Source organism: Chrysochloris asiatica, unplaced genomic scaffold (genome assembly GCF_000296735.1).
Source record: "Chrysochloris asiatica unplaced genomic scaffold, ChrAsi1.0 scaffold00367, whole genome shotgun sequence".
Classification (NCBI taxonomy): Eukaryota; Metazoa; Chordata; class Mammalia; order Afrosoricida; family Chrysochloridae; genus Chrysochloris; species Chrysochloris asiatica.
The window spans coordinates 578,067-602,874 of NW_006408885.1; the positions used below are offsets into that span (position 1 = coordinate 578,067).

Genomic DNA, 24,808 nt, shown 5'->3' on the forward strand with positions numbered 1-24,808 from the left:
TTGCCTAGAGAGAGAGAAATAAGGCCCTGCCTCCCACTGCCACCCCACCCCACCCCCACCTCCAACACACATACACCCAACCCACACACACATTCTTCACTTAGCAGGAGAGGCAAACTGGAAGGCTCCCCTTGTGGGTTATTCAAATCTCTACCTCCAGTTTAACTTGCTTACTCATACAGTCCTGTGACTACAGGACTTACACACTCACTTTTGCAGGATGCAGAAGCTGAAACCCAAAGAGATGTAAAAAGCCCCCTACACTGGTGGAGCTGGGACTCCACCCTTGTCCTCACTCCACGCTGCTGCCCTGAAAGTGTGGACCATGCTGGGTGTCCACCACAGAGTAAATGAGCAAGAGTGTGATGCTTACAAGTTTCAGGTGAGGAGTCTAAGGCCCCCAGACAGAGGGTGAACAGTTAGATCACTCTACCCACACACCCACCAGAGACTGCTGGGTGACTGCTGTCGCAACAAGTGGGTGAGAGCAGGAAGACTGTTGGCAGGAATTGGGATGCAGGTACATACACACAGGGTTATTCCTCCTCCAGTGGAAACTAGCCCAACCAAGTTAACCTCCACCCTCCTCCTTCAGATGCCCTTCTTATCTGGGCTTCCATTCTTAATGGAAGCAAAGAGGCTGAGTCAACACACCTGGAAATCAATGTCTCACTTCCCCACAGCATGTTTGGACATGGAGGTTACATCCAGTCAGGGGCCAAGGGCAGAGGGCACAAGGCCAGGTTCAGTCAGGGGCCAAGGGCAAAGGGCACAAGGCCAAGTTCTTTCCCCACGACCAGGCCCAGTCAGGATGGGATGTCCCACTCTGCTCACCCATATTCTGCTGGACATAAACAAATTCTTGGTCTGCCAGGGCCCACTGAACAGATGGACAGGTGACTGTCAGTATATTCCCAAGGCAGTTAGAACAATGGTCTCCACCCATCAACACCAGCAACTACACTGTCCCTAAGAAATGCTATATTGAAATTCCACAGGTGTTCTACCATCTGTCTCCAGATGGCCAAGGCCTCACTGAGAAACACTTGCCCTAATTTGCATCCAGCTCATTTAAATGAGGGGACCCCATAGTGTAGGTGGGTGCTTGGGTCCTTGGGAAAGGCCACATCTATAAGGTTCTAGCATCTTACTCACATGGGTGGGTAAATGGGGACATTCTAGCATTGGCTGTGTTGCTGAGTTATTTCCACCTTGGGCAGCTTTCACTCACTCCTTCCTGGTCATTCCCACCCAAGCACACTGCCTTTTCTGAGTCTCTGGCGGCTTCCACTACTTTCACCTGCCTCCACTTCCAGGAACCATGTGGATAGGGTCAAACCTCAACTGTGAGTCCATACAGAGGTGGTGGTGGAGATTGTGATGTGCCATGAAGTCAGTTCTGTCTCATAGCTACCCTGCACAGGGTTTCTGAAGCTGTAAATCTTTATGGGAGCAGAAAGCTGTATCTTTCTCCTGCGGCTGGTATTTTCGAACTGGTGACCTTGAGGATAACTGCTCCACTCATAACCCACTATGCTCCTTCCAAATAAGACAAGGCTTTGAGAATTACAGGAAGTTCAGCAGGCTTTGTCTTGCCAGAGCTCAGAGGAGCTGGGGAGAAGCCTAGCTCCCTATACAGCCGGTTGGATCCCTACTGCAATCACTCTCCTGTGCCAGTAGGGAAGATCATGCCTGCTTCCTAGAGAAGTTCAGCTCCAGTCAGGAGCTTCCTCTCATCCTTTCTCCATAAACCCAATCCCATCGTTGTCCCACCCCACGCCAGGTCAGTCCCAAAGGGCTCAACTACTCCTAATTGCTACTAAAGATACTCACCTGACTCTGCACTCCATCTAGTCAATCAGGCACCTGCCGGAGCACCGCCCATGTGAGTCCATGAGGTACTGAAATCTCCAGCAGTCAGAATGAGTGGCAGCCCGTAGAGCTAGGGCTGCTTGGGAACCTGCCTGGCTAGAACAAGGCAAATAAAATCCCAGCTCTCCTAGAGTGCACAAGATCCTGGGATACTGCATAACGCAGGACCAAGGACTCAGCTCCCAGAACCATCTCCATTTCCTGACAAAGCAGGAAAAAAAAGAAAAAAGCACATACCAAAGCTAGTGAGCTCTTTTTTTCTTCTTCTTCTTCTTTTTATTGGCAAAGTAAATATATTTTTATGAAGGACCAAAGAAAATATACAGAATTGAAATATATATACACCACTTTTAGATTTTTAATTTCAAATTTACACAAATGTTGATATGTTATTAAAAGATATTTTATGTATCTGTATCTATGTACAGTTTATTTACATACATTCATAGGATGTGAAATAAACCAGTCCAAACAAGCTAGTTTGTAATTTATTTGATATTAATTTCTAGACCAAATAAGGAATGCATTTCTAAATCAGGATTGGGAGCCTCTACCTAGTGTCTTCATACACAATGCAGCCTGACCCCTCTCTTCGGGGAAGTGACCAGGAGGCTAGCATGTGGACCTGCCTGGGAACCTTGGGAGAGTGTGGGCCATTTAATACAGACTCCAGACCGAACCTGTTCTGATGGAGGCTGTGTCTGTCTGTCCTGCACATTTAACTTAAGCAGTTGCACTGATCAGCGCCTGCACATCCTGGGCTGCACTGCCCATCAGCTCTGGCAATCGGGCTGGGCCAGGCCCCTTAGACACGGCCACCCTCACAACACCGTGTAGTCGAACTTCTGACCTAATTCCTTCTTCTCAGCATGGCTCCCTCTGGGAATTGAACGTTTCAAAACTGCACATTTCTTCTTCCCCAGCAATAAAGTGCTGGCTTTGGCCCAGGCGGGGAGCCCAGTGGGAGAAGCGCCAGGCCCTCGAAGCCCTGCCTAGGCCGCCGACAGCAGAGGCCAAAGCGCTCACTGAGGACAGGGTGCAGGATGCCTGTTAGCTCGTTCGCCTGCTGGCCAAAGTACCGGAACGGCGACCACTAGGGTCTCTGGGTGCACAGTCGGGCTGCCGGGTCCTCCTGCACCTCCCGACTTCGTCATGGGGGTAGTAACATCGCGTCCCTCGGGAGGAGACAAATAAATTATTGCTATAAAACACCCGAGCGGGCGCGGGGCTGGGGGCGGGCGATTCAGTTAGCTGCGCGCCCAGCGCGGCTGCTGCGCGGGAAGCGGTGCACCTTGATGTGCTTGGAGAGGTGATCGCTGCGGGCGAACTTCTTCTCACACACCGGGCACTGGTACGGCTTCACGCCGGAGTGCGAGCGCCGGTGCCGTGACAGCTCGTCTGACCGCGAGAACCTGCAGGACACGGCGCTCAGCTAGGCGGCGGGAGCTCCAGCGCCTCCGACCCCGAAGCCCGCCCCCCCGCAGCACGAAAAGCCCACGGGGTCAAAGGGGCAGAGCTCGGCCACCTGCAAGGTGTAGCCGGGCCAGTGCCCACTGGTGAAGTCACTGCCCTACCACTCTCCAAGGTGGTAAGAATGTGAAGTGTAAGGTTCATGCTGCCACAGCCTGGGCAGCTGTTTAACAGTAGGGCCAGATCTTAGGGCCAGAGAGTGGGCAGCCCCACCCCCAACAACTGACAACTTAACCTGGCCCCTCTGCCTCATCGCCACCCCCACCTCCCATAACTGACATCTAGGGAAATGCATCCAGAAGAGGAAACTGAAGTTTAGGGAAATGAAAAGACTCCTTCCCCAGGACTACCTGGAGTTCCTTTTCCCTTTCTTGCTTCCACTAAGGGGAAAGGAGTCCTCAGATTTGAGCACCCCATCCCACTCTTGGACTCTGATTTCCAGGCAGTTGGGCTCCCCAAGATGTCCCCAAATAACCACACCCCAGGGAGGGAAGTAAATCTACCAGTTTAGACGGTGTCCGTGACATCTCTCTGGGCCACATCTGTCTGCCTGGGATTAAGGTTGCCAGGCAGGAGCAGATGCTCATGGGGGATCTGAGAGCCATGTGGGGCCAAGTCTCTGCTTTCCAGACTTCAGGGACTTCAGTCCTTTCCCACCCCACAATCCTGGTCCTGGTAGGGAGACCCTTCCCCTGTCCCCAAACACACACGGGGACAAGCTAGTTGTCCTCTGTACTCACACTCATCTTCTATACTCTACCGGAATGGACCTCTCCTAGGTCCCTCTCACCACAGGACATTTGCACTCCTGTTGGGAGTGCACTTCTGCCCTGCCTTCCTCAAGAAAGCCCACCTAGGTTTCCACAGTACTATGTACTATCTTCCCTGTCCTTGACATTGGTGCCATTTTAAGTTCGTTTGTGCAACTGTTTGATGAACATCAGTCTCTCCTACTAGACCATCAGCTCCACAAGGGAGAACCACTTGGTCGGGTTCTCCAAGGTCTCTACCAACCAGGCATTGCCTAGTGCACAGTGTGCATGCTGTGGGTGTGTTTCAATGGAAGAGTGAGTGGGCCCACCAAGCACCCACGAAAGAAAGCAAGCAGTCATAGGGATTACCCTCTGGAGTCACACACACTATCCCTAGAACCCAGGGCCACAGGCAAGAGTTAGGTTAGGTCGTGCCCCCAAAACAGCAGTCCTGCTGATGGGCGAGGGCTGCTGACCCAACTCTTGTTTGGGTGGAGGCCATGACTCTCAGCCTGATGTGAGCAAGGACAACCCAGTAGGGGAAGGTTCAGGTGGGCACAGGCAGAGGGGCCAGACCAGAGGCCTCAGGAGAAGAAACATCTCAGACTCCACTCTGCTGTCCCCGAGGCCCCCAACTTTACTTCTAGAGCGTAGCTGAGGTATCTGAACTTGGAGGCAGGGGTTTGAGTCACACCCCAAAGTACTATTCAATGCTTGGCATGGATTCAGTGCTCTAAGCATTTTTTTTGTTTTTTAAATCAAATGCGGTTCTACTGGTCCATGTGTAGGATGAAGAAACTGAGGCCCAGAGTGACGAGGTCCTGATCTAAAGTTGCTTAGTAACAGTGCAGCTGAGGCACCGAACAAAGGACTTGCAGCAGCCATCTCCTGTGCTTGAGGAAATGAGACAGTGTGCCCTGGAAGTGGGTAGAGAAGGCTGCCTAGGGTAGGATGCAAGTAGACAATGGAAGCAATGGCCAGCGCCAGGCCCTGGGAATCACCTACACTTTCCTGGCCAAGCGGCCAAGAGCAGCCCATCTGTATGACAAGACCTGGGATCACACAACACAGGCAGCAGAGTAGCGGGGTTCAACTCCTGGCCATGCTCCTATAGTTCCCACCTCCACCATGGAGCCCTACATACTCCTGAGCAAGCTATCAAACCACCTTGGCCTTCAGTATCCATGTGCACCCCAGTGATGTCCCGGGGAGCCCTGACTGCCCTCTAGGACTTGTCACAGAGGCAAAGGCAGGGACACAGGGCCATAGTGACAACTCCTGAGATCCTGAGAGGGACAGGCAACTGAGGAAGAGCCAGACACCAGGATAAGTGAGCCTCACTTTCAAGTCTCTTTCTCTCATGAAGGCACATCCTGTGATCTGAGGGACTGCCCTAAGAAAAAGAGCACTCAGAAGACCCCCCACTCACACCTGATTATCGCCCGAGAGGTTGTGAGGGCTACAATGGAGGTAAAACTGTAAAAGGTGGTTAAAAAGTGGTTTCTAGAGGCAGTAAACGCTGATCCGAGAACCAGGTAAACTGGGCTAGTCACTATGCGCTCTGACTCAATGTCCCCAGCTGGAAATAAGAATGACAGACATATTTCCTTGATGATGAGGCATATAAAAACTATGGAGCAAAGGATTTAGGGAAGTACGTAGCACATAGTTAACTGTTCACTGCGAACTCCTATTACCTGCAAGGAGTTAGCACAGAGTCGGTACTGGTGGGTAGGGGCCTCAAGACATTTCTTGACTCTCGTTGCTGGGTTGCCACCCAGGAGTCTACGTGACCCAAGCAGTTCAGATGCCAGCACCACTAGACAGACACCGGAGCACTTTTGTGTGAAACGCAGGTGCCCCTACCTTGAGACCCTACTCTGCCATTAGCCCAAAGGCCATTATAACAAGTATTCCAGCTTTAAGGACTGCAATGTGGATAGCACTCCCAGTGTCCAGCCCACCTACCACACTTGGTAGTTCATCTCCTCACAAGAGGGAGCAGGAGGCAGCAGGCAGGGTTTGAATTCTGTTTCTGCCACTCCCTGCTCTGTGGGCTCAGGCCTACATTCCTTTTGCTTAGCTTCCTCTGTCAACACAACAGTACCTACCACGCAGAACTGCTGACCGTTACCGACATTAATACTCACTCTGATCATAGGGGATTCTTTTTGGACAGAGTGGCCTAGCTATCCCAGAACATGACGTTCTGCTACTGGGAACAAAGAAGGCCTATGTTTAAGAGGGAAGAGAGGGGACTTCTAGGAAGGCAGGCATGCAGCCACTTCCGGATGGTGAGATCGCACTGAGCACGTCTGCTATCTGCCTATCAAGGATGCCAGAGTCACATCACAGGAGAGGAAAGGACAGGGAATACTGTGCCTGGGAGGAAGTGGGGTCTGATGACCTGGGCAAGTGATGACCACACAGGGAAGAAGGGAGAGTGTGTACCACACAAAGGTGCAGAAGGTGAGAAGAGTTGGAATAGCTCATTCTGCGAACCTAGAGCACAGCACCAGAACTAGGCAAGCCACCCACTGGGGCTACCCAGGAAGATAACCCTGGAAAGGTAGTGAGTTCCTCCCACAGGGCAGAACAGGCTAGGGTGCTGCTCTGAGATCCAATCCCAGCTGCAAGGTGAGATCCAGGTCTTCCCAGAGCTACACCAAAATGAGGCACCTCTACTGGAGGCAGGAGAGGAGGCTGGAGAGAGGGCTCTGAGTTTAGGAGAGAACTCCTGACCTCGCTAACTTGACTTTCTCCTCTGTAAAATGGGGATAACAACACTGCTGCCTACCTGCTAGACTTATTTTGAGAATTAGATGAGTCCATGTTGGACAATGAATAAGGAAGACTGTAGAAGAGTTGATGCATTTGGATTATGGTGTTGGCAAAGAATATTGAAAGTACCAGGGATGACCCGAAGAACAAGCAAATCTGTTTTAGAAAAGGTACAGCCAGAATGCTCCTTAGAATTAAGGATGGTGAGACTTGGTCTCTTATACTTCGGATATATTGTCAGAAAGGATCAGTCCCTGGAGAAGGACAAGATACTTGCTAAAATGGAGGGTCAGTGAAAAAGATGGACGGACACAGTGGCAGCAACAATGGACTCAAACGTCCCAACAATTGTTTAAGGGTGGCGCAGGACCAGGCAGTGTTTCATTTTGTTATATATAGGGTCACTGAGTCACAATTGACTCAACGGCCCCTAACAACGTTCGTCGGTGTTCCAAGCAGTACTGAGCTCATGTGAGGAACCATTGCTAGCATTCCTTTCCAATAGCCCATTAACACAACCCAGACATCTTGTGGGGAAGAGAAGACAGAGCCAGCCAACACGACACCACAGCCCCTGGGGTGCCAAGGAGGGGAGGTCTGTAGTAGTGAGGAGGATGAGGGTGAGCAGCGCTGGGCATCCCAATGCCTGCATCTGGCCTCAGAACCATGTTCCTGTAGCAAGAGACGCAATACTTCTGCACCTTGGTTTCCCCTTATAAAGCAGACAGATGACCACACTGCATGAGGTTGCTGGGAGAATGTGGTGAGTCAATGCATGTGGCATGTACAGGAAAAGGTCAGGGCTATCACAAGAGCAGTGGCAGTGGCATTACTATTGGGCCGAGCAAGCCAGGCAGAGCATGAGCATGGGGGCAGAGGCCAAGGTCAAGGCTGGCAGGGCTGCGTCCTGTCAGGAATGGTTAGAGGCAGGATCTTTGGGGTCAAATGACAAGTTTTGTATGAGTTTAAGGGTTCTTTGTTGAGAGTGGCCTCAGGAGGTAATGAGTTGTCCATGGCAGGAGGTATGCAAGCAAGGGTGGAGATGACTGGAATGGGTTCAGATCTGAGGAACTGAGAATAGTGCCTTACTTTCATTAAGTGCTGTGGAGTTGGTTCCGACTCATAGCAACCCTGTATAGGATTTCCAAGGAGAAGCTGGTGGGCTTGAACCACCAACCTTCTGATTAGAAGTTCAGTGCTTATCCTACTGTGCCACACCAAGACCAGTAAGTTGTCAAGAAGTATGATCTCTTATCATCAGCAGCACTGTTTCTCCTGTCCTTCTACCCAATTCCTGCTCAAACACCCCTTCATCCACTGACTATCTGCTCAAGGCTATGGCCACGTATAAGGACTTCCAAGGATTCAGGGATGAAAGTCAACCAAGGAGGCCAGTTTTCCTCAAGAGACATGAATTCTGGTGTGACCCACCAGGCTAGCTCAGCTCCCAAAAGACCTTAGGAGAAGCTGGCAATGCCCTGCAGGAGTCTTTTGAGGGCAGTGGCAGAGGCAGCTCCCTGGGGTGTCTCTGCAAGGACCTTACAGGCCTGGTATTCCCATACACCTCCCTGCCCAGTGGGTCTTGAGCAAGAAGATCATCACAGGGGCTTGGAAGGGTGGGATCTAAAACACGCTCCACACATTGCCGCTGCCACAGGGGATTTGTTACCTCCGGAGGCCCCTGGTTTAGTGCTGAGGATTCTGTCTTCTCTCTGGCTCTGGAATAGCCCAGAAGAAAGCAAACCCTCCTTCTCCCTGGAAGGCAGAGCCTGGATAGCAAGGCTGAGAAGGATAGGCAGCCTGGGTCAAAGGCCACAACCTTCTTCCCTGTGACCAGGAGCTGCTTCCAGCCTCACCCTGACTGCAGGGACCACTAGCCAATGGTCACAATGTCAAGGAGCCAGTGGCTTGCAGGCAAACCCTGGCATAGGGCAGTCTGGGGTAGATGCTCTGGAGGGAAGCTGCTGAGCCAAGTGCCTAGACCTTTCCCTCAACCCTACCCTGCCCCACTAAAAGAGGAGGCCATATTCAAGCTCCCTGTAGTCTAGAGAGCTCGTGCCTCCTAAAGTGAGGACCTCACTCACATGAGGCCCAGCAGAAATCCCTCTAGATCCTCTCCCAGATGCTAACTTTGTATGAGCTGTGGGAAAGCGGTGCCCCTGCATGCAACCAAGCTGTGGACTGGGTAGGTGGATTTCCAATCTGAGGGTGGCAGGCAGGTTCTCGGTTTTACAGAGGAAACTGAGGCTCTGCTAGGAGCCAGGGGGAGGGGGTATGAGACCACCCCAAGGACACACTGCTTCTAACCACTGACACTAGTGGGCCCAACAACCCCTAGTGGCTCCTAGTGTCAAAGTATCAAGATGCTCTGAGCCAGTGAACCCACAACCCAAAACACTTACTAAGTGTCTTTGAGTCAAAGTGACCATGCATACTGTTTCTGAGGAGCAGCTGTAACTCTGAACTGCCAACCCTGTGGTAAGCAGTCCAGTGCTTATCCTACAGTGCCACACCAGGACTCCAGAATACATTTCTTGCTGTTAAGTGCCATTGAGTCGGTTCTGACTTATAGCAACCCTGTATGGGGTTTCCGAGGAGTGGTTGGTGAGGTTTCAACTGCCAACCTTGTGGTCCAGTACACCAGGTTACACTTAGGAGTAGGAAGCAAAGTCCCGCCACTTCTTGCTTAGACCGTGAACTCGCAATGCTACCTCTCAGACAGGTCTTCCCCAGACACTCTTCCCATGCCCACCCCACCAGCTCATCACCCTATGTCTGAGAGCATCTAATTAAGCATGCAGTTAGCTGTCTCCCTTCTGAGCTATAAGTCCATCAAGGCAGGTTCTTGGCCTGTTTTCTTCACTGCTGTCCCCCAAGAGCTCGGTACTGGGCAAGACCCAGCACACATTGGATAAGCAGACCAATGACTCCCCACAGAAGTAAGTAAGGGGGTGCAGGTAAGGCCAGATATCTGAAAGGTCTCCCAGGTGGTGGTGCTGGAAGGCCTCCTCCTTAAGGAGGAGGGGACAGGGCAAGGAGAGACCAGAGGCCCTGTCTAGATAGCTTGACTCCTGACCTCCGACAACCCTAAACACCCACCACTGCCCATCACCATCTCACCTGGCCCTCCCAAGCAGTCCAACAGGGCACTCACCACCACAGTTATTCACTGGGTACATTGGCTCCTGCCAGGTCTCCCTGCAAGGAGAACCTTCAGGTGGTGCTGAAAGCAATGGTCCCTTACTCAGAAAGGGCTTCATATAGCTCAGGACACTGGGGAAAGTCCTTTCTCAGGCCAGCTCGGAGCTCAGACCGAGAGAGACTGCTAGTGTCACGCTGGACATTCCACTCACAGTATCCCTGTCCCTGCCCAACCTCAGCCAGCAAGGGCTCCTGTGGCCAATGCCCCTGCTCCAGCCACCTCGCCTGGGCTCTCAGACAAGGGAACAAAAGCAGGAGTCATCCCCACCCCACCCCCAGGTATGTTAGTACAGCACCATGCATATGTGCACAAATGCATGGGATGTGTGTGTACAGACAGGGAAGAACACATACACAGGATCATACGTGGACAGCACATATGAGTACATACATAAGCACATACACACAACTACACATGGTACAGCCACAACAACACCAAGAGCAGTGAAGCCCAGGAATGTGCCAGGAGCACATGCTGCCCTCCTGGGCAGAGATGACTGTGGGTGAGCGTCCCAAGCTAGGGAGCGCCTGAGGGAGCAACTGGGCACATGAGCTCCTGGCAGACCACCTGCGATCCAGGACATGGTAGACACGTCCTCTGGAAGAGGGAAGGGTGCCCATGTGACCCAGGATCTGGGTAGGGCTGAAACTAGCAGTGCAGAATATAGGACCTTGGAAGGATCCTTCCACCTTTGAGACAGTGTCACTGCCAGCCGGACTCTCCCTGTTCCTAAGTCCCTGCAGCTTATAGGGTTACCATGAGTCAGGGTCCACTCAGTACCAGTGCGTTTTCATCTTAGTGAGCAGCTTCCCAAGCACACTGCAAAGGCCTGGGGATGGGGGGTGGGGACGGAATGAGCATTGGGCAGGGACTCAAACCTAGACCACCCGTACCCAGAAACATCAAGGCAGTGGATCTGGTTCCTCCGGCTGGAGAGGTAGTATGTCCAGGCCACAGCCTCTCTAATCCAAGGCCCTGGGTTCAAATCTCAAGTGATTTTGCCAGGCTGAGCTTCACTCTCCTCAGCTGTCAAATGGGAGTCAAGTGGCAATTACCCTTGTGGGGTATTGTGGGGAACAGAGGAGGCACACAGCACTGATCCCTGTCTGGTGCACAGCCTACTTACTGGTAATGGCTCCTCTGCAGTAGCCCTAGTCTCCCAGTCCTCACCCTCATCCAATCAGCCCCATTTCTTGGCTTCAGGGGCCAGCAGGCATCACACACCACACCAAGTCTTACCTGATCATTAGGAAACTGGAAACCAGTTGGGACAAAAGAACCTTTGGGAAGGTGGGCCAAGCTCTGGTCATGTCCACCTGTCCCCTCCCCTCTATATTCCCTGATTAGCCCCTTATCTAACACTGGAGGACACGGTACCAACAGAAACCCTGGTGACCAGATCTGAGTTGGACCTCACTCCCACCCCAGCTCTGCCATACTGACCTCCAGCCACAGCCTGGCCAGGTGCAGGCGAAGGGCTTCTCACCCGTGTGCCGGCGCAGGTGGGCCTTGAGGTGACTGCTTTTGGTGTACATCTTGCTGCAGCCGGGGAAAGTGCATTTGTGCATCTTGATGAGTTCTGCCGAAGGGTTCTTGGGGAACTTCTGGCCCACGAGGAGGCCAGCAGGGCCCGGCCCTAGGGATCCTGACCCAATGGGCTTGGCAGCAATTGGCACAGGGGCAATGCGTACAAACTTGGAGGGCAGGTTCAAGTTGGAGGAGGGCACCACCTGTGGCACAAGCGCGAAGGTCTGCCCCTGGATATTGACCAGGAGCTGGGCCACCTTGACACTCTCTGAGGGCTGCCCAGGGGAGGCTGGCCCCGTGCCTGCCTCCTGCTTCACGGGCACTGGCTGGATCTGAAGTAGCACTGGGACAGGGCCCTCAGACACTGGTCCCCCCGTTGGGCTGTGGGTGTTGCTGGTGCTAGGGTCACCCAGCAGGGGAGTACAGCTCTCCTTCCCACCAGACGCAGGATGGTGGCTTCTAGGTGGCCCAGGTGAGAGCTGGTCACAAGCCTCCAAGTCCTTGCTGCTGCCCTCTGGCACTTCCTTGACCTCTGGCTCCATGTTCTCTTCCAGGAACTCTTCGATCTCCTCCAGGGTAGGCTGGAAGGGTCTAGGGACGTCATCAGGGTCCCCCACGGCAAACTCAGAGAAGCAGAAATGCTCCCCCTTCACAGGTGCCGGTGCCCTCCGCCAAGAACCCCAGGTCATGGGGTTACCGCTGACCTCTAGGCTGCCACTACCACCCAGTGTGGCCCGGGACAGCAAGAAGTCCAAGATGCCATCCTGGCCCTTGATGCCTGCATTGCCGCTGTAGCAGGAACAGAGGGCTCGTGAGTCGGGGCTGGCACAGGAACAAAAGCTGGAGGAGTCACTGTCATCTTCAGAGAGTGGCGAGGGCAACATGTGGTACGCCCGCTGGCCAGCCAGCCGGTCACCCAGATAACCAGCTGGGCATTTTGGCGACGAGAAGGTCTCGTCCACCGGAAGCAAGTGGTCCACCATGCTGGCCTGGCCGTGCCGGGTGGTGGCTGCAGAGAGGAAACAAGGGAGGCTGAGTCAGGAGGAAGACGAACTTACCTGCGACCACACAGTCTGTGAACCCCACCCTTGGCTGCCTGGGTTGGCTCCAGTGAGCCAGTCCACAGATGCCCATTGCCAAATGCCTGGATCCTGCTGTCTGTCCCATGGGAGGGCTGTGTCTGCAAGAGCATTTTCCAAAATTGCACCACCTGTTTGCAAAAGAGTCCACTCCAAGCCCATTGCACAACCCAGGGCGCTTTTGGTTTTAAACAGATTTTCCAGAATGATCATGGAAAAGAACAGTACATGTATCTGTGAATGTCAGAATTTGAGTGTGTGAGAGAGAAAGTGAGTATGTTAGGGTTCTGTGGACCTTGGAGCAACAGAGAATCATTTGAGGGGGTTAGAGGATGCCTAACTTCTATCATTCCTGTTGAGTCACTAAGGAGTTAGGAAAATAGCCATCTGCCCCTTGACCCCAGCAGCACAGGACTATTGGTGCTTGGGAAAAGCAGTCATATTGAGCAAATAAAAATACAAGCTGTCTAATTACATTTGAATTTCAGAGACAAATTATTTTAAATTTACTTCATATAGTGAATGGGGCACACTTCTATTAAAATTATTTTATCTAAATTTTATCTAAAATTTAACTGAGCAGCCTGTATTTTAATCTGGTAACGACAGTTTGGAGGAAGGGGAAAAACACACAACCAACAGCACCTGCCTTCTCGGGCTCCACCTGAGGCCCTCAGAAGCTTCCCAGTCCCGGTTCTCAGGCCCTTTCGAGCCTCAGCTGCCTCCTCGATGAAACAGGAGAGGAAAGGGATTGAATAAGATGCTCTCAACCTGCAGCCTGCTCTGCACTTTGATGCTTCACTGGCGCCATCCCACACAGCCATGAACTTCCAGTCTCACACACACTACATCTTATGACTTCACAACAACTGTGCAACCCATGGCCACTGTTGTCCCAAACTGGGATCACTCACCGCCTCAGAAGGCTCGCCAGTGTCCGACTCCCCCTAGACTGTGTGCACCACGAGGCCAGGCTGGCCTGTGGATACACTAAAGCTCCGCTCCCACATGGTACCAGTAGGGCTGAGAGTGAGCAAAGTGGAACGTTTAATGCTCTGCGAGCTGAAGGCTGCACTAGGTCCCATGTCCCAGGAGAGTCAACAGTGTCCAGCCCTGACAGGGCCACCTCTGTGGACCTTTGTCCCCACCTAGAACCATGGCTGCTGTTTATCACAGTTGGGAAATGAGGATGTTCTGCATCGAGAAGAGAGACTCTCTGTTACTTGACATCCGCTGCAGCAGCCCCATTATCTGTCTCAGGACCACTCAAGACCTGGCACTCAGCAATGCCCACCTGTCAGCAGGCTTGGCATTGGGTAGGATCCAATCAGCAGCTATGACCTTGGGGAAGTCTTTGCACCCCTCAAAGTCTCAGTCTTCTTATCTGCACCATGCCTCAATGATGTCTACACCCCTCTCCTGCTTTGGGACTCCAAGACCTCTGGTCTCAGTTCCCAACTCCTCCAAGAAGTCTCAAGGAGCTCTGGGAAATGAAGGCAAAGAAGAAGCCCTTGCTATGTCTGCCTAGGGAAGGGAAGGCAGTTTTTCCACAACATTTTGTTTTTTGTGTCCAAATAATCAGCTAAGTATTAAAATAGCCACTCTGCACCAAACGAGAAGCTGGAAAGGACTGAAAGTACCAGGTAATGTGACGGGACAGTGAGGCATAAAGCCCCTGCCGCCGACCCCTGGCCCCTCAAGGTACACACATGTCCTCTCTGTGCCTGCATCTTGGTCTGTTAAACAGGACACTGAAGACAGTGCCTGGCCCCAGATGCTGTGAGAGTCCGACAAGATAAACATGCTAGGCAGATCTCAAGAGCAAGTTCAGTCAATACCAACCACTATGACCTCTCCGATTAGCCTTCAATACGGGACACCTGGTCTTTGTGGTCCTAGTCCTGGTGTGGCACTGTGGGTTAATGCACCAGACTGCAAAGCTATTTGAACTGCAAGGTCGGCAGTTCAAGCTCACCAGCTGCTCCTCAGAAAGCCTATACAGGGTTGCTGTGGGTCAGCACCAACTTGATGACACTTAACAACAACTGTGAAATGAAGGAATCAGGGGAGCTCTAGCTCCCTGGAATCCAGGAATAGGCAATGAATGGTGTCAAGGGTTAGTAGGACTATTCTCCTCCCTGCTTGTAACCCTTCCCTGCTCTGTGATCATCATTACATGGCAGTCAGTGATTATCCAGGCCTTACTGCTAATACTTCTCAATGTGATGATGGTATTCTGAAGGTAAGTCTTACCTTTCACAGCTACAGAGATATTTACAGATGAAATGGTATAAAAAGAAATGCAGGTATGAAACGATATAAGATAGGATGAATGTAAAGCTGATGTTCTCCTATGTAAACGTCACAATAAAAACTTAAAAAAGAAAAGAACTGCAGTGGGAGTGGGAGGAAATGACCTTCATTGTCTCCCCAAGTCCCTCCCAGCACCTCGGAGGGAGGCTTCCACCTCTCCACAGACCTTCTCTCACTGTATACCAACTTCACAGGATCCAGCCAGCCTCAGGCCACAGTCCAGCTGTTCTCTCAGCAGAGATCACCCTGCTCTGAGGTGTTAAATTGGTTCCAACTCCTAGTGACCCTGTCTAAGGTTTCTGAGTTGCGGTTGGTGAATTTGAACTGCCAACCTTGTGGTTAGCAGTCCAATGCTTATCCCACAGCGCCACACCTCTACATTAGGGTTCCTTATTTAGGTCTTGGCTCAGAAGTCACTCACTCTGACTACCCTGTTACATCACCCCATATTATATTCTTCCTAGCTGTTGGCACTGTGGTGAACTATCTTGGTTATGTGTTTGCGTACTTTGTTTCCTGTCCTGTTTACCCCCACCTTGTCCCCCATGAAGATATGAGCTGTCTCGAGTCTAAAGCAGTGCCTGGCATATATTTGCTGTGGGGGAGGGGGCAGGTAGAGGGAAGGGAGAGAAGCACAGTCTAGTCAGTCTCAAAGGCGGAAAGCTGAAGCTCTAAGAGCCAAGAAGAGGTTCCTGAGAACTGCCCAGGAGTGCGGGCTGAAAAGCGAGGGCTCTCCAGGGCTGGGAGCCGGCTCCCGGCCCTAAAAAAACAGCAGCACGTGGCGCAGCCAGAGGCAAAAGCTGCGTGCAGGGGGAGGGGACGCGCTGTTCCGGGCACCGTCCCCGGCCCGCAGCCGGACTCCGCCCCCTCCCCCGGCCGGGCCAGGCCTGCTGTTTATCCTCCCGGGGACACAGCGGCTGCAGGAACAACATGTAATTGATAACAAGCCGAGAGCTGGCGAAGGGCTGGCCATTGGGTCAGCGTGCAAATCACGGGAGGGGGGGGGGCGCGCAGGCGGGCCGCTTTCAAAATAAGAGTCTCCGCTCGCCAAGCCGCTCTCAGGCCCCAAAGTCACCAAGTCCCAGAGTCCTCGCACCTGTGGGGTGGAGTGGGCTACCTGCGGACCGAATGAAGAGACTCGAGCATTTAGGGGTTTTGTCACCTCCCGGAGACCGAATAAGAAAACACCTCCTCTGTACCCTCGAGGGGGGCGGGGGATGTCTACTGAAAAACACTATAGTAGGAAGGGGAGAGGGAATTCCGATAGCCATGGGGCATAAGAATGGGTAGTCTCTCTTCTCCCCCAGATGGTGCCATCCCTTTACTAAAAGTCGGATCTAAGGGGGCGGAGGATTCTGTTGTGGGTGTGCGGGTGTGTCCGAGTGCTGTGTGCGCAAAAGGGTGTGAATTTCTGTCGGTGTGACTGTGTCTCTGCGTGGCGTGATGTGCGGTGGTCCTTGTGAATCGTATGGAAGGGTATCCGAGTAGCGCTTGGAGCCAGCATGACGGTGTGGGTGCGTTGAGTGAAGACGAGCTTGGGAAAGGAAGGCGCTGGAAGCCCATTCGGACGCTCTGCTAGGAACCCTAAAGCTCTGCCCACTGGGCACCATGCCCTCGGCCCGCGCCCCCGCCCCCCATAGTCCACTGTCGCGATGACCAGCAGTAACCCGCTCCGCCACGGGTCCGTACGCGTCCGCTCCCCCTCCCCCGCCCTCGGCCAGGCCCGGCCCCGGTGCCCGCCATATGGGAGGGCCGGCCCGCAAGCAGCACACAGACACACGAAGCGAGGTCGGGCACGGAGGCTGGGGCCCGAACCTGTACGGGTAAAGTGCCAGTGTACGAGTGTTTGGGGGTGGGGGGGTGGAGGGGAGTATCCTTCCAACAACTTATCCGACCCCCTGCGTCCGATCCTTGGGGACTCCAGCGGCTCCTCGGACTTGGCCTCTGGCACTCGTGCAGTGATCGGACAGCGGCGAGGGTACCCGGCCATGCGTCTAGAGGCCCGCCAGAGTCCCCCTCGCATCCAGGCCTGACTCCTGAGCACCCGAGGCCGCGTCAACACTACCGCCTGGCCCGTCGCGCGTTCTCCCACCTGAACTTCTCGTACGCCCGACCGGCGGCCAGGTCCCCGGCGGTCCTGCAGCCCCGACCGGGCTGGACTAGGTGGGCGCGGTGGCTCGGCCTCCTGATCCGGAGGCGGCAGCGGGCGGTGCCGCGAATCCTCAGCTTGCTTGCTCGCCCGCTGGCCCGCGGATCGCTGCGACCCCAGCTCTAGCCCGCCCGCGCGCTCACCCGGCGCTCACTCCCGGGCCGGTCACGTGACGCGCGCGGGCGCCGGGAAGGCTCGCAGGAGGCTCGGCCCCAAGCGCGCGCCCCATTGGCCTACGCTGTCGCGTCACGCGCGTCCGCCCCGCCCCCGCGGCCCTCCCCGCACCACTAACTCCCCACACACACGCCCCTAAACTAACCTGAAGGTGGCCAGTCGGCCGGCGGGAGGAGTCTGGAAGCCAGTGGCCCCTTCCGTTCCCAGATGGGTTGTAGGTCCTTCGGTCCTTATCCCGCCTCAGCTCTCCCGAGCCTTCTCCGGAAGCCCACTCCCTGCTGTACACTCCCGGATCCCTTAGAGGCCACTTCTAAAGTCAAGTCCCAATTCGGGATTGTGAGGTCAACATCTGGAAGTGCGGAAATCCCTGAAAGCTGGCGCTATGAGGTCGGTCAACCAGTCTGCCCCTGCCCACCCCAGCGCCGGCACGAGTACTACATGAAGTAGGGACTTGCCTTGGTGGGCGTGTTGTCTGAGAAAGGTGGTATCTGTTCTTCCCGCTCCCCACCCCCGCTAGTAACAATCACACTAGGGAAAGTGCTCTCGTTGGGAGGCCACCACGACACAGACCAGGCAGGACTGTAACACCTTGTCTTTGGGGCACCTTTCCAAGACTAAACAGTGTTTTTACAGCCCACAAAACCGTCATACACTCCTCTAATCCGCTGCAATCCTGGAAGTGTTTGCACTCCCACTTCTAGAGAGGAAGAGCACTTGCTCAAGAGAGCCCAGAGAAGAAGCACGTGAGCTGAGAGTGCTGAGCTCCTGCCACGCACTTTCACCCATCCTCTTTCTTATTTGATGTTCAGCCACCGACTTTACAGATGAAGAAATGGACATTCGGAAGAAAGGAACTTCCGCGGGTCACACAGCTGGTAAGGAGAGGAGCGAGGTGGAGACTGGTCAGTCTGCATGAGGGGGGCAAAGAGCTCCTTTTAAACAGATTGCTTCCTTTTCTCTCCTGGCATCTGCCATAGCCAGAATTCATACCCAGGATCTTTCTAGGCCCCTTCTGAAAGGTTGTGGGTCTGGGCTCCTTAAATGTATGCCAGTCACTCTTCCCAGCAGCTGCTGGTGCACCACTCTCCACACCTAGGCTGGGCCGAGTGATTTGGAGGGTACTTGGTTTAAGAATGAGGATGGTGATGACGTTTTCTGTTTCATGGAGCAAGTCAATGCTCATTCTCTGATCCCTGGAGAATGTTGACAGAACATTTTGAGAAAATAAGATATCCCCTCTCATCTCTGCAAGGAGCTCTGGTAGCGTAGTGCTATCTTCAGGGTCAGCAATTGGAAACTACCAGCTGCTCCGTGGGAGAAAGATGAGGCTTTCTGCTCCCGTAAAGATTTACAGCCTCAGAAACCCTGTACCGGGTAGCTATGAGTTGAAACCAATTCCATGGCACATAACAACTCATCTCTGCAGGTTGGGTGGGGTATGCCCACAGCACTTCTCCATCTGCCCTGCCTGCCATTTGTCCATTCCTCCCACACTGCTAACCCAGTGTTCCCTGTCCCTTAGAGAAAAGTCACCCTCAAAGGTTCCCATCCATAGCGCTTGAGCACACAGAGAAATAAACCCAGCAGGCCAGAAAGTGAATTACAGCTAGGGTGATTCTGTAAAACCTAAATCAAACCACCTCCCTTCTTCACTCGGTTTTTCCCAGTGGTTCCCACATTCACTCAGAGTAGATAAAAGGCCAAATGATGGCCACAAGCTTCAGTGACCTCTCCTTCTCATGTTTCATTCAGCTATTACCTCTTTAGGGAGCTCTGCCTAGGCCACACAATCTAAAATATTAGCATCCCTCCTGGTTTGTTTTTTCTTCTTGGTACTTACCGTCTTTGAACCTATTATATATTTTACTTGTATTTTTATTCAATAAAATGTGAGCTCGACCAGAGCAGTGGTTTCTGTCCATTTGTTCCCTTCATAGCTCCAGCACCTAGGACACAGTATGTGTTCAGTTGTTGAATTAATGAATTTCTGAGCAAACAGGGACAGCTTGAGAATAAACTAAATGGGACTAAGGAACCAACCTCATCCAGGTCAACGAGTTGACCACTAGAGAATGAGGTGAACAAATTTCCCAAAAGTAACTCCGAAGCCCCAGGCTAGTTATGAGGAATTGCCTTTAGACATGTTGTCCTTCCTTCCACCTGGTTCATCTTCCTCCTGCCCTCCAACACCTGCCTTGACCTGGTTCCTTCCATTCAACCTTTAGATCTCAGTTCATACTTAACTTTCATGGGAACACAGTTCCATGCTAATCTGATCTCTCTACCAGAGCGCCTATTATGTGGAGAGGGGGGAAATAGTTAGACAAGTGACTCCTCTCTAAAATTTAAACAAAAGTTCAACATCACAACAAATAATCCAATTTTTAAATGGGCAGAGGACATCAACACTTCACTAAAGAAGACATTCAGGTGGTCAGAAAACATATGGAAAACTTCTCATGATCATTAACTATTGTTGTTGTTAAGTGCTGTTGAGTTGGTTCTGACTCACACTCTGTATAGTGTTCCCAAGGGATGGCTGGTAGGTTTGAACCACTGATCTTACAGTTAGAAGTCCAGTCCTTGTCTACAGGACCATACCAGAACTCCCATTAAGCATTGGTGGTTATGGGCCATGGAGTTGGTTAGGGTTTCCGAGGCTATAAATCTTTATGCGAGCAGAAAGTCTCATCCTTCTCCCATGGAGTGGCTAGTAGATTTTAACTGCCGACCCTACAATTAGCAGCCCAACTCATAATCCACTGTGCTACCAGGGCTCCTTCCATTAACCATTGATGTTGGTAAATGCTGTCAAGTCCGTTCCGACTCATAGCGACCCTATATAGAGTTTCCGAGACTTTGAAACATTGCGGGAGTCGAAAGCTTTCTCATTCTCCTGTGGTACGGCTTGTGAGCTTGAACTGTGGACCTTGTGGTTTGCAGGCCAGTGCTTATTGTATAGAGCCACCACACTTCCTCCATTAGCCATTAGTGAGATGCAGATCAAAGAATGAGATACCATCTCACACCAGCATTAATAGCAAAGTTCACAAAACACAGAAAATAGCAAATGCTGGTGAGGGTATGGAGAGACTGGCACTTTCTTATTCGGCTGGTAGGACTGTAAAGTGGTACAGCCACTGTGGAAAACTATATGGTGCTTCCTCAAAAAATTGAAAACAGAAATACTGTTTGTCCTAGCAATCCCTCTACTTGGTATATATCTATATAAATCCTAGAGAAATAAGAGCCACATCACGAATAGGTATGTGCACACTAGGTTTACTGTAAGGAACCCTGGCAGTGTAGTAGATTATGAACTGGACTGCTAACCACAAGATCATTAATTGGAATCTACCCGTCACTCCACAGAAGAGGAGGCTTTCTGCTCCCATAAAGATTTACAGCCTCAGACCCTCTCATACAGGGTCACTATGAGTCAGAATCAACTCCATGGCACACAACTACCACCACCATATAGTCACTGCAGTCCTGGTGTGGTGATGTGGGATAAGCTTTGGACTGCTAACCACAAGGTTGGCATTCAAATCCACCAGCCACTTCACGGAAACCATACGTTGTTGTTAAGTGCCATCCAGTTGTTTCCAACTCATAGCAACCCTGTATAGAGTTTCCAAGGAGCAGCTGGTGGGTTTGAACTGCCGACCTTGTGGTTGGAAGTCCAGTGCTTATCCTGCAGCGCTACACCATGAGTTCCGGAAACCTTATACAGTGTTGCTAGGAGTTGGAAGCAATTCAATGACACTTAACAGCAATATGTTCATTGTAGCAGAAAGGCCCTCAGCTAAGGTTCCTCAGAGCTGTACATGCCTGGACCTGGGGTCTGAGAATCTGGGCATCTCCTTCCAGAGTGGTACAAAACTGGCTGTGACAGAAGGTAGTGTACCCTCATCTGAGCCACAAAAAACATTTGTTGAGTGAATACAGAGATTCTTTCTCCTTTCTTTTTCTAAAACATCTAATAAATTGATATTGAATCTTTGGAAAAGTTCTTCAGTGTCTGGTATTGTTACCCACAACATTGTGGGCAGTAGTCTTGACCTCATATCCTGTCCCACATATGTATCCACAATCTTCCCGCTATATAGCTGAGACCTGCTGCCTTCCCTTCCACATGCATCTAGCCACAGCCAGCAAACATTTAAGGGGCCTCCATTCAGTGACTAAGTTGTCTAGGTATTAAGCTACCACCTGTGGCCACCATGCCCTCTGACCTCCTATCATAACTTCTTGTCCTGTCCAGGTGGGAAACAACAATTCTCCCCACTCTTAACTCCTTTGTCCCCCAGCTGAGCCTTAGGGGTCAGTGGTCAGAGTGTCCCATCTTCTGGCCATCTCTTTTCATCCATGGAGGATTTCAGTGCTAAGGAGACTTTACCCATGTGTCCTCAGGAAATGGTTTGGATGTGGGAGCCAGAGGTGGGTAGGAAAAAGGGAAGGTTCTGGAGGTTGCCAGGGATGGATGGATACAAATATTCTATAAGGGGTACTTCATGCTGGAGCCTAGACCTTTCTCCACCAAGCAGCTCCCTGACAAGAGGCCAGCTGTTTCTGATGCCAGGTGGCTCAGATGAGGGCATAACACCTTCTCTCATAGACAGTTTTATCCCACTCTGAGAAAAGCAGCTATGCCCCTAACTCTCAGGTCTCAGGAGGACCTTAGTCAAGGACCCTGGGGACATAGAAGTTCAGAAGAAACCAGATGAAGGCCTGAGTCTTAGGAGCCTGTTCCCCTAACCCTGACCATTGGCAAAGACTCCAGAGACACTTCAGCCCCAAGGTAACCAAGAACAGAAGGAAGGCTTAACTCTGAGCCAAGAGTTCTAGCCTTCTATGCTCCATGGGGCACACTGGGTTAGCTCTGGGGGACCTCCTCCATATCTCAGCCATGAACTGGGGTCTCAGTGGCACCTACCAGAATTCCAAACTAGAAGGTGGCCAATTCTTAGTCCAATGGAGTCATGAATATGGAAATCATCACTCTGATTCTAGCAGGCACCCTCACTAACTTAGTGACCTTGTCATTTTACTTCTCAGAGCCTCCTCTAGAAAATAGGCACAACAGACTCTGCCCTACTTACCTCACAGGTTGTCTCAAGACCAAAAAAGAAATGGGTGGGAAAAGGTGTTCGAAAGTACAAAGAGATTGATCTGACATTCATTCAATTCTCCCCCTGATACCTACTATGCACCTAGACAGGCACACAGCCCTTGCCTCCTAAGGTTCCAGTCCAGCAGGGGCCCGAATGATGAAAATGCACTCTGGTGAGTAATACTGTAGTGTGGCTAGCTATTGGTACATTAAGGGAATGTGCTAGAATAACTACAGGAACTCCACCTAGGGAGTTGGGAAGGAGAGCTGAGAGTGGGTAATCTATTCCTCAGAAGATGAGTGGGAAACATTCTGGATTCTCTGGTGCTAAGTAAGGTCATGCCAAGTTTAGAAGTCTGTGAAGCAGTAGCCTCACGCCTAATGGGACTAAGGGCATGGGATTCTCTGTCCCCTGCAGGTTAAAGTCACAGCTTCTGATATGGATATTCACGGTCCTTTATCTGTATAATTCTTTTAAAAATAACACATGTGCATATGTATTTTTTAATTTCAAACACTACAGAAAGGAATGAAATAGAAGTAATATTTCACCCAACCTCAATGCCACTAACCATTTCTGGGTGTTTTGTTTGTTCTTCATGTTGTGTGGTTGGGTGCCATTGCGTCCCTCCTGACTCATAATGACCCCACAGGACAGAACAGAACTGCCCCGAAGGGTTTTCTTTATGAAAATAGATCACCAGGCCTTTTTCCCCTCAGAGCGCCTGACTGGATTTGAACTGCCCACTTTTCTGGTAGCCACCAAGAGCTACCACTTGTACCACCAGGACTCCATGTTTACTCCTGTCAAATAAAATTTAAAATAAGCATCTTACTTTGATTTCAAAGAGTGTCTCGTAACCCATAAGCCCAACATTAACAATAAAAGCCTGACCCCCACCCAAAAAAACAATTAACTTGTAAAACTGTTAACTTGTGTTTTCCATTGTTATTGTTGTTAAGAGCAATCAAGTCCATTCCGACTCATAGCAACCCTGTATAGGGTTTCTGAGGAGTGGCTAGTGAGCTTGAACTGCCAATCATGTGGTTCAAACTGACCTTGCAGTCCAGTGCATTAACCCACAGCACCATACCAGACTCCTGTGTTTTTCATTAGAAACAAAACTACATTGCATAATTTTCCCCAACCTTAAGAAAAGTATTAATAATAAGGAAACTGGGGCACATTTAATAAAGTGATTAAATCTTTGCAAACCCCTTTTGACAAAGACATTTGTTAACTATAAGTAAGCTCAGAGTTTATCTAATTCAAAAAAAGATTAACTTTTGGCAATTTCTCTTGGGTTCTGAGAGATGTTGTACCTTTTATGTTGTACCAGTTTAAAAACTTTTGGACTTGCTATACAAAGAAAAATACAAAGCACTACTACAAGAACCCAAAAGAGATTTATAGAAATAGAAGAATATAATATGCTCATGGATAGGAAGACTTAACATTGTGAAAATGTCAATACTACACAAAGCAATTTACGGCTATAATGCAATCCCAATCCAGATTTCAATAACATTCTTTAAAGAGATGGAAAAACTTATCATGAATTTTATATGGAAAGGAAAGAGGCCTCGGATAAGCAAAGCACTTCTTAAGAAGAAGAACAAAGTTGGAGGACTTTCACTTCCTGATTTCAAAATCTATACATGGCCACAGCAGTCAAAATAACCTGACATTGGTACAATGAAAGATACATAGATCAATGGAACAGAATTGAGAATCCAGAAGTAAATCCATCCACATATATTCAACTGATCTCCACAAAGGGCCAAAACATATGGGGAAAGAGATAAAATCTTCTGGAAAAAGATAGTCTCTTCTTGTGTTGACAAAACTAGAAATCGTTTTGCAAAAGAATGGAACAAGACCCATATCTCACAGCTTACACAAAAAGGAACTCAACAGGAATTAAAGATCTAAATGTAAAACCTGTAACTATAATGATCAGGGACAAACTTAAGGGCTCTAATACATGGCATAAATACACTATCAAAGATTGCAAAAAAGCACACAACAAGACAAAATAGATTACAGGGGCATACTAAAAATTAGAAACTTACATGCATCAAAAGATTTTAACAAAAGAGTAAAAAGGGAGCTCCCAGCCTGGGAAAAAAATTTTTTTTGCAATGACACATCAGACAAGGGAGTAGTATCTTTAAAATTTATAGAAAACTACAACAGCTCTACAAGAAAAAGACAAACAACCCAATTTGAAAATGGGCAAAAACATGAACAGACACTTCACCAGGAAGACATTCAGGCAGCCAACAAACATATGAAGAAATGTTCACAATAGCCATTGTTGTTGTTGTTAAGTGTCGTCGAGTCGGTTCCGACCCATAGCGACCCTGTACAGGGTT

General features: G+C 50.8%; 1 protein-coding gene across 1 annotated transcript; it reads right to left on the reverse strand.

Moving 5' to 3' along the window:
- Window positions 1-3,115: 3,115 nt before the first annotated feature.
- Window positions 3,116-12,587, reverse strand: KLF15 (Kruppel-like factor 15). Its single transcript, XM_006876227.1, has 2 exons — window positions 11,521-12,587; window positions 3,116-3,284 (listed from the first exon to the last, which is right to left on the reverse strand). The coding sequence occupies exons 1-2, from the start codon at window positions 12,585-12,587 to the stop codon at window positions 3,116-3,118; spliced, it is 1,236 nt and encodes a 411-aa protein (XP_006876289.1).
- Window positions 12,588-24,808: the final 12,221 nt, after the last annotated feature.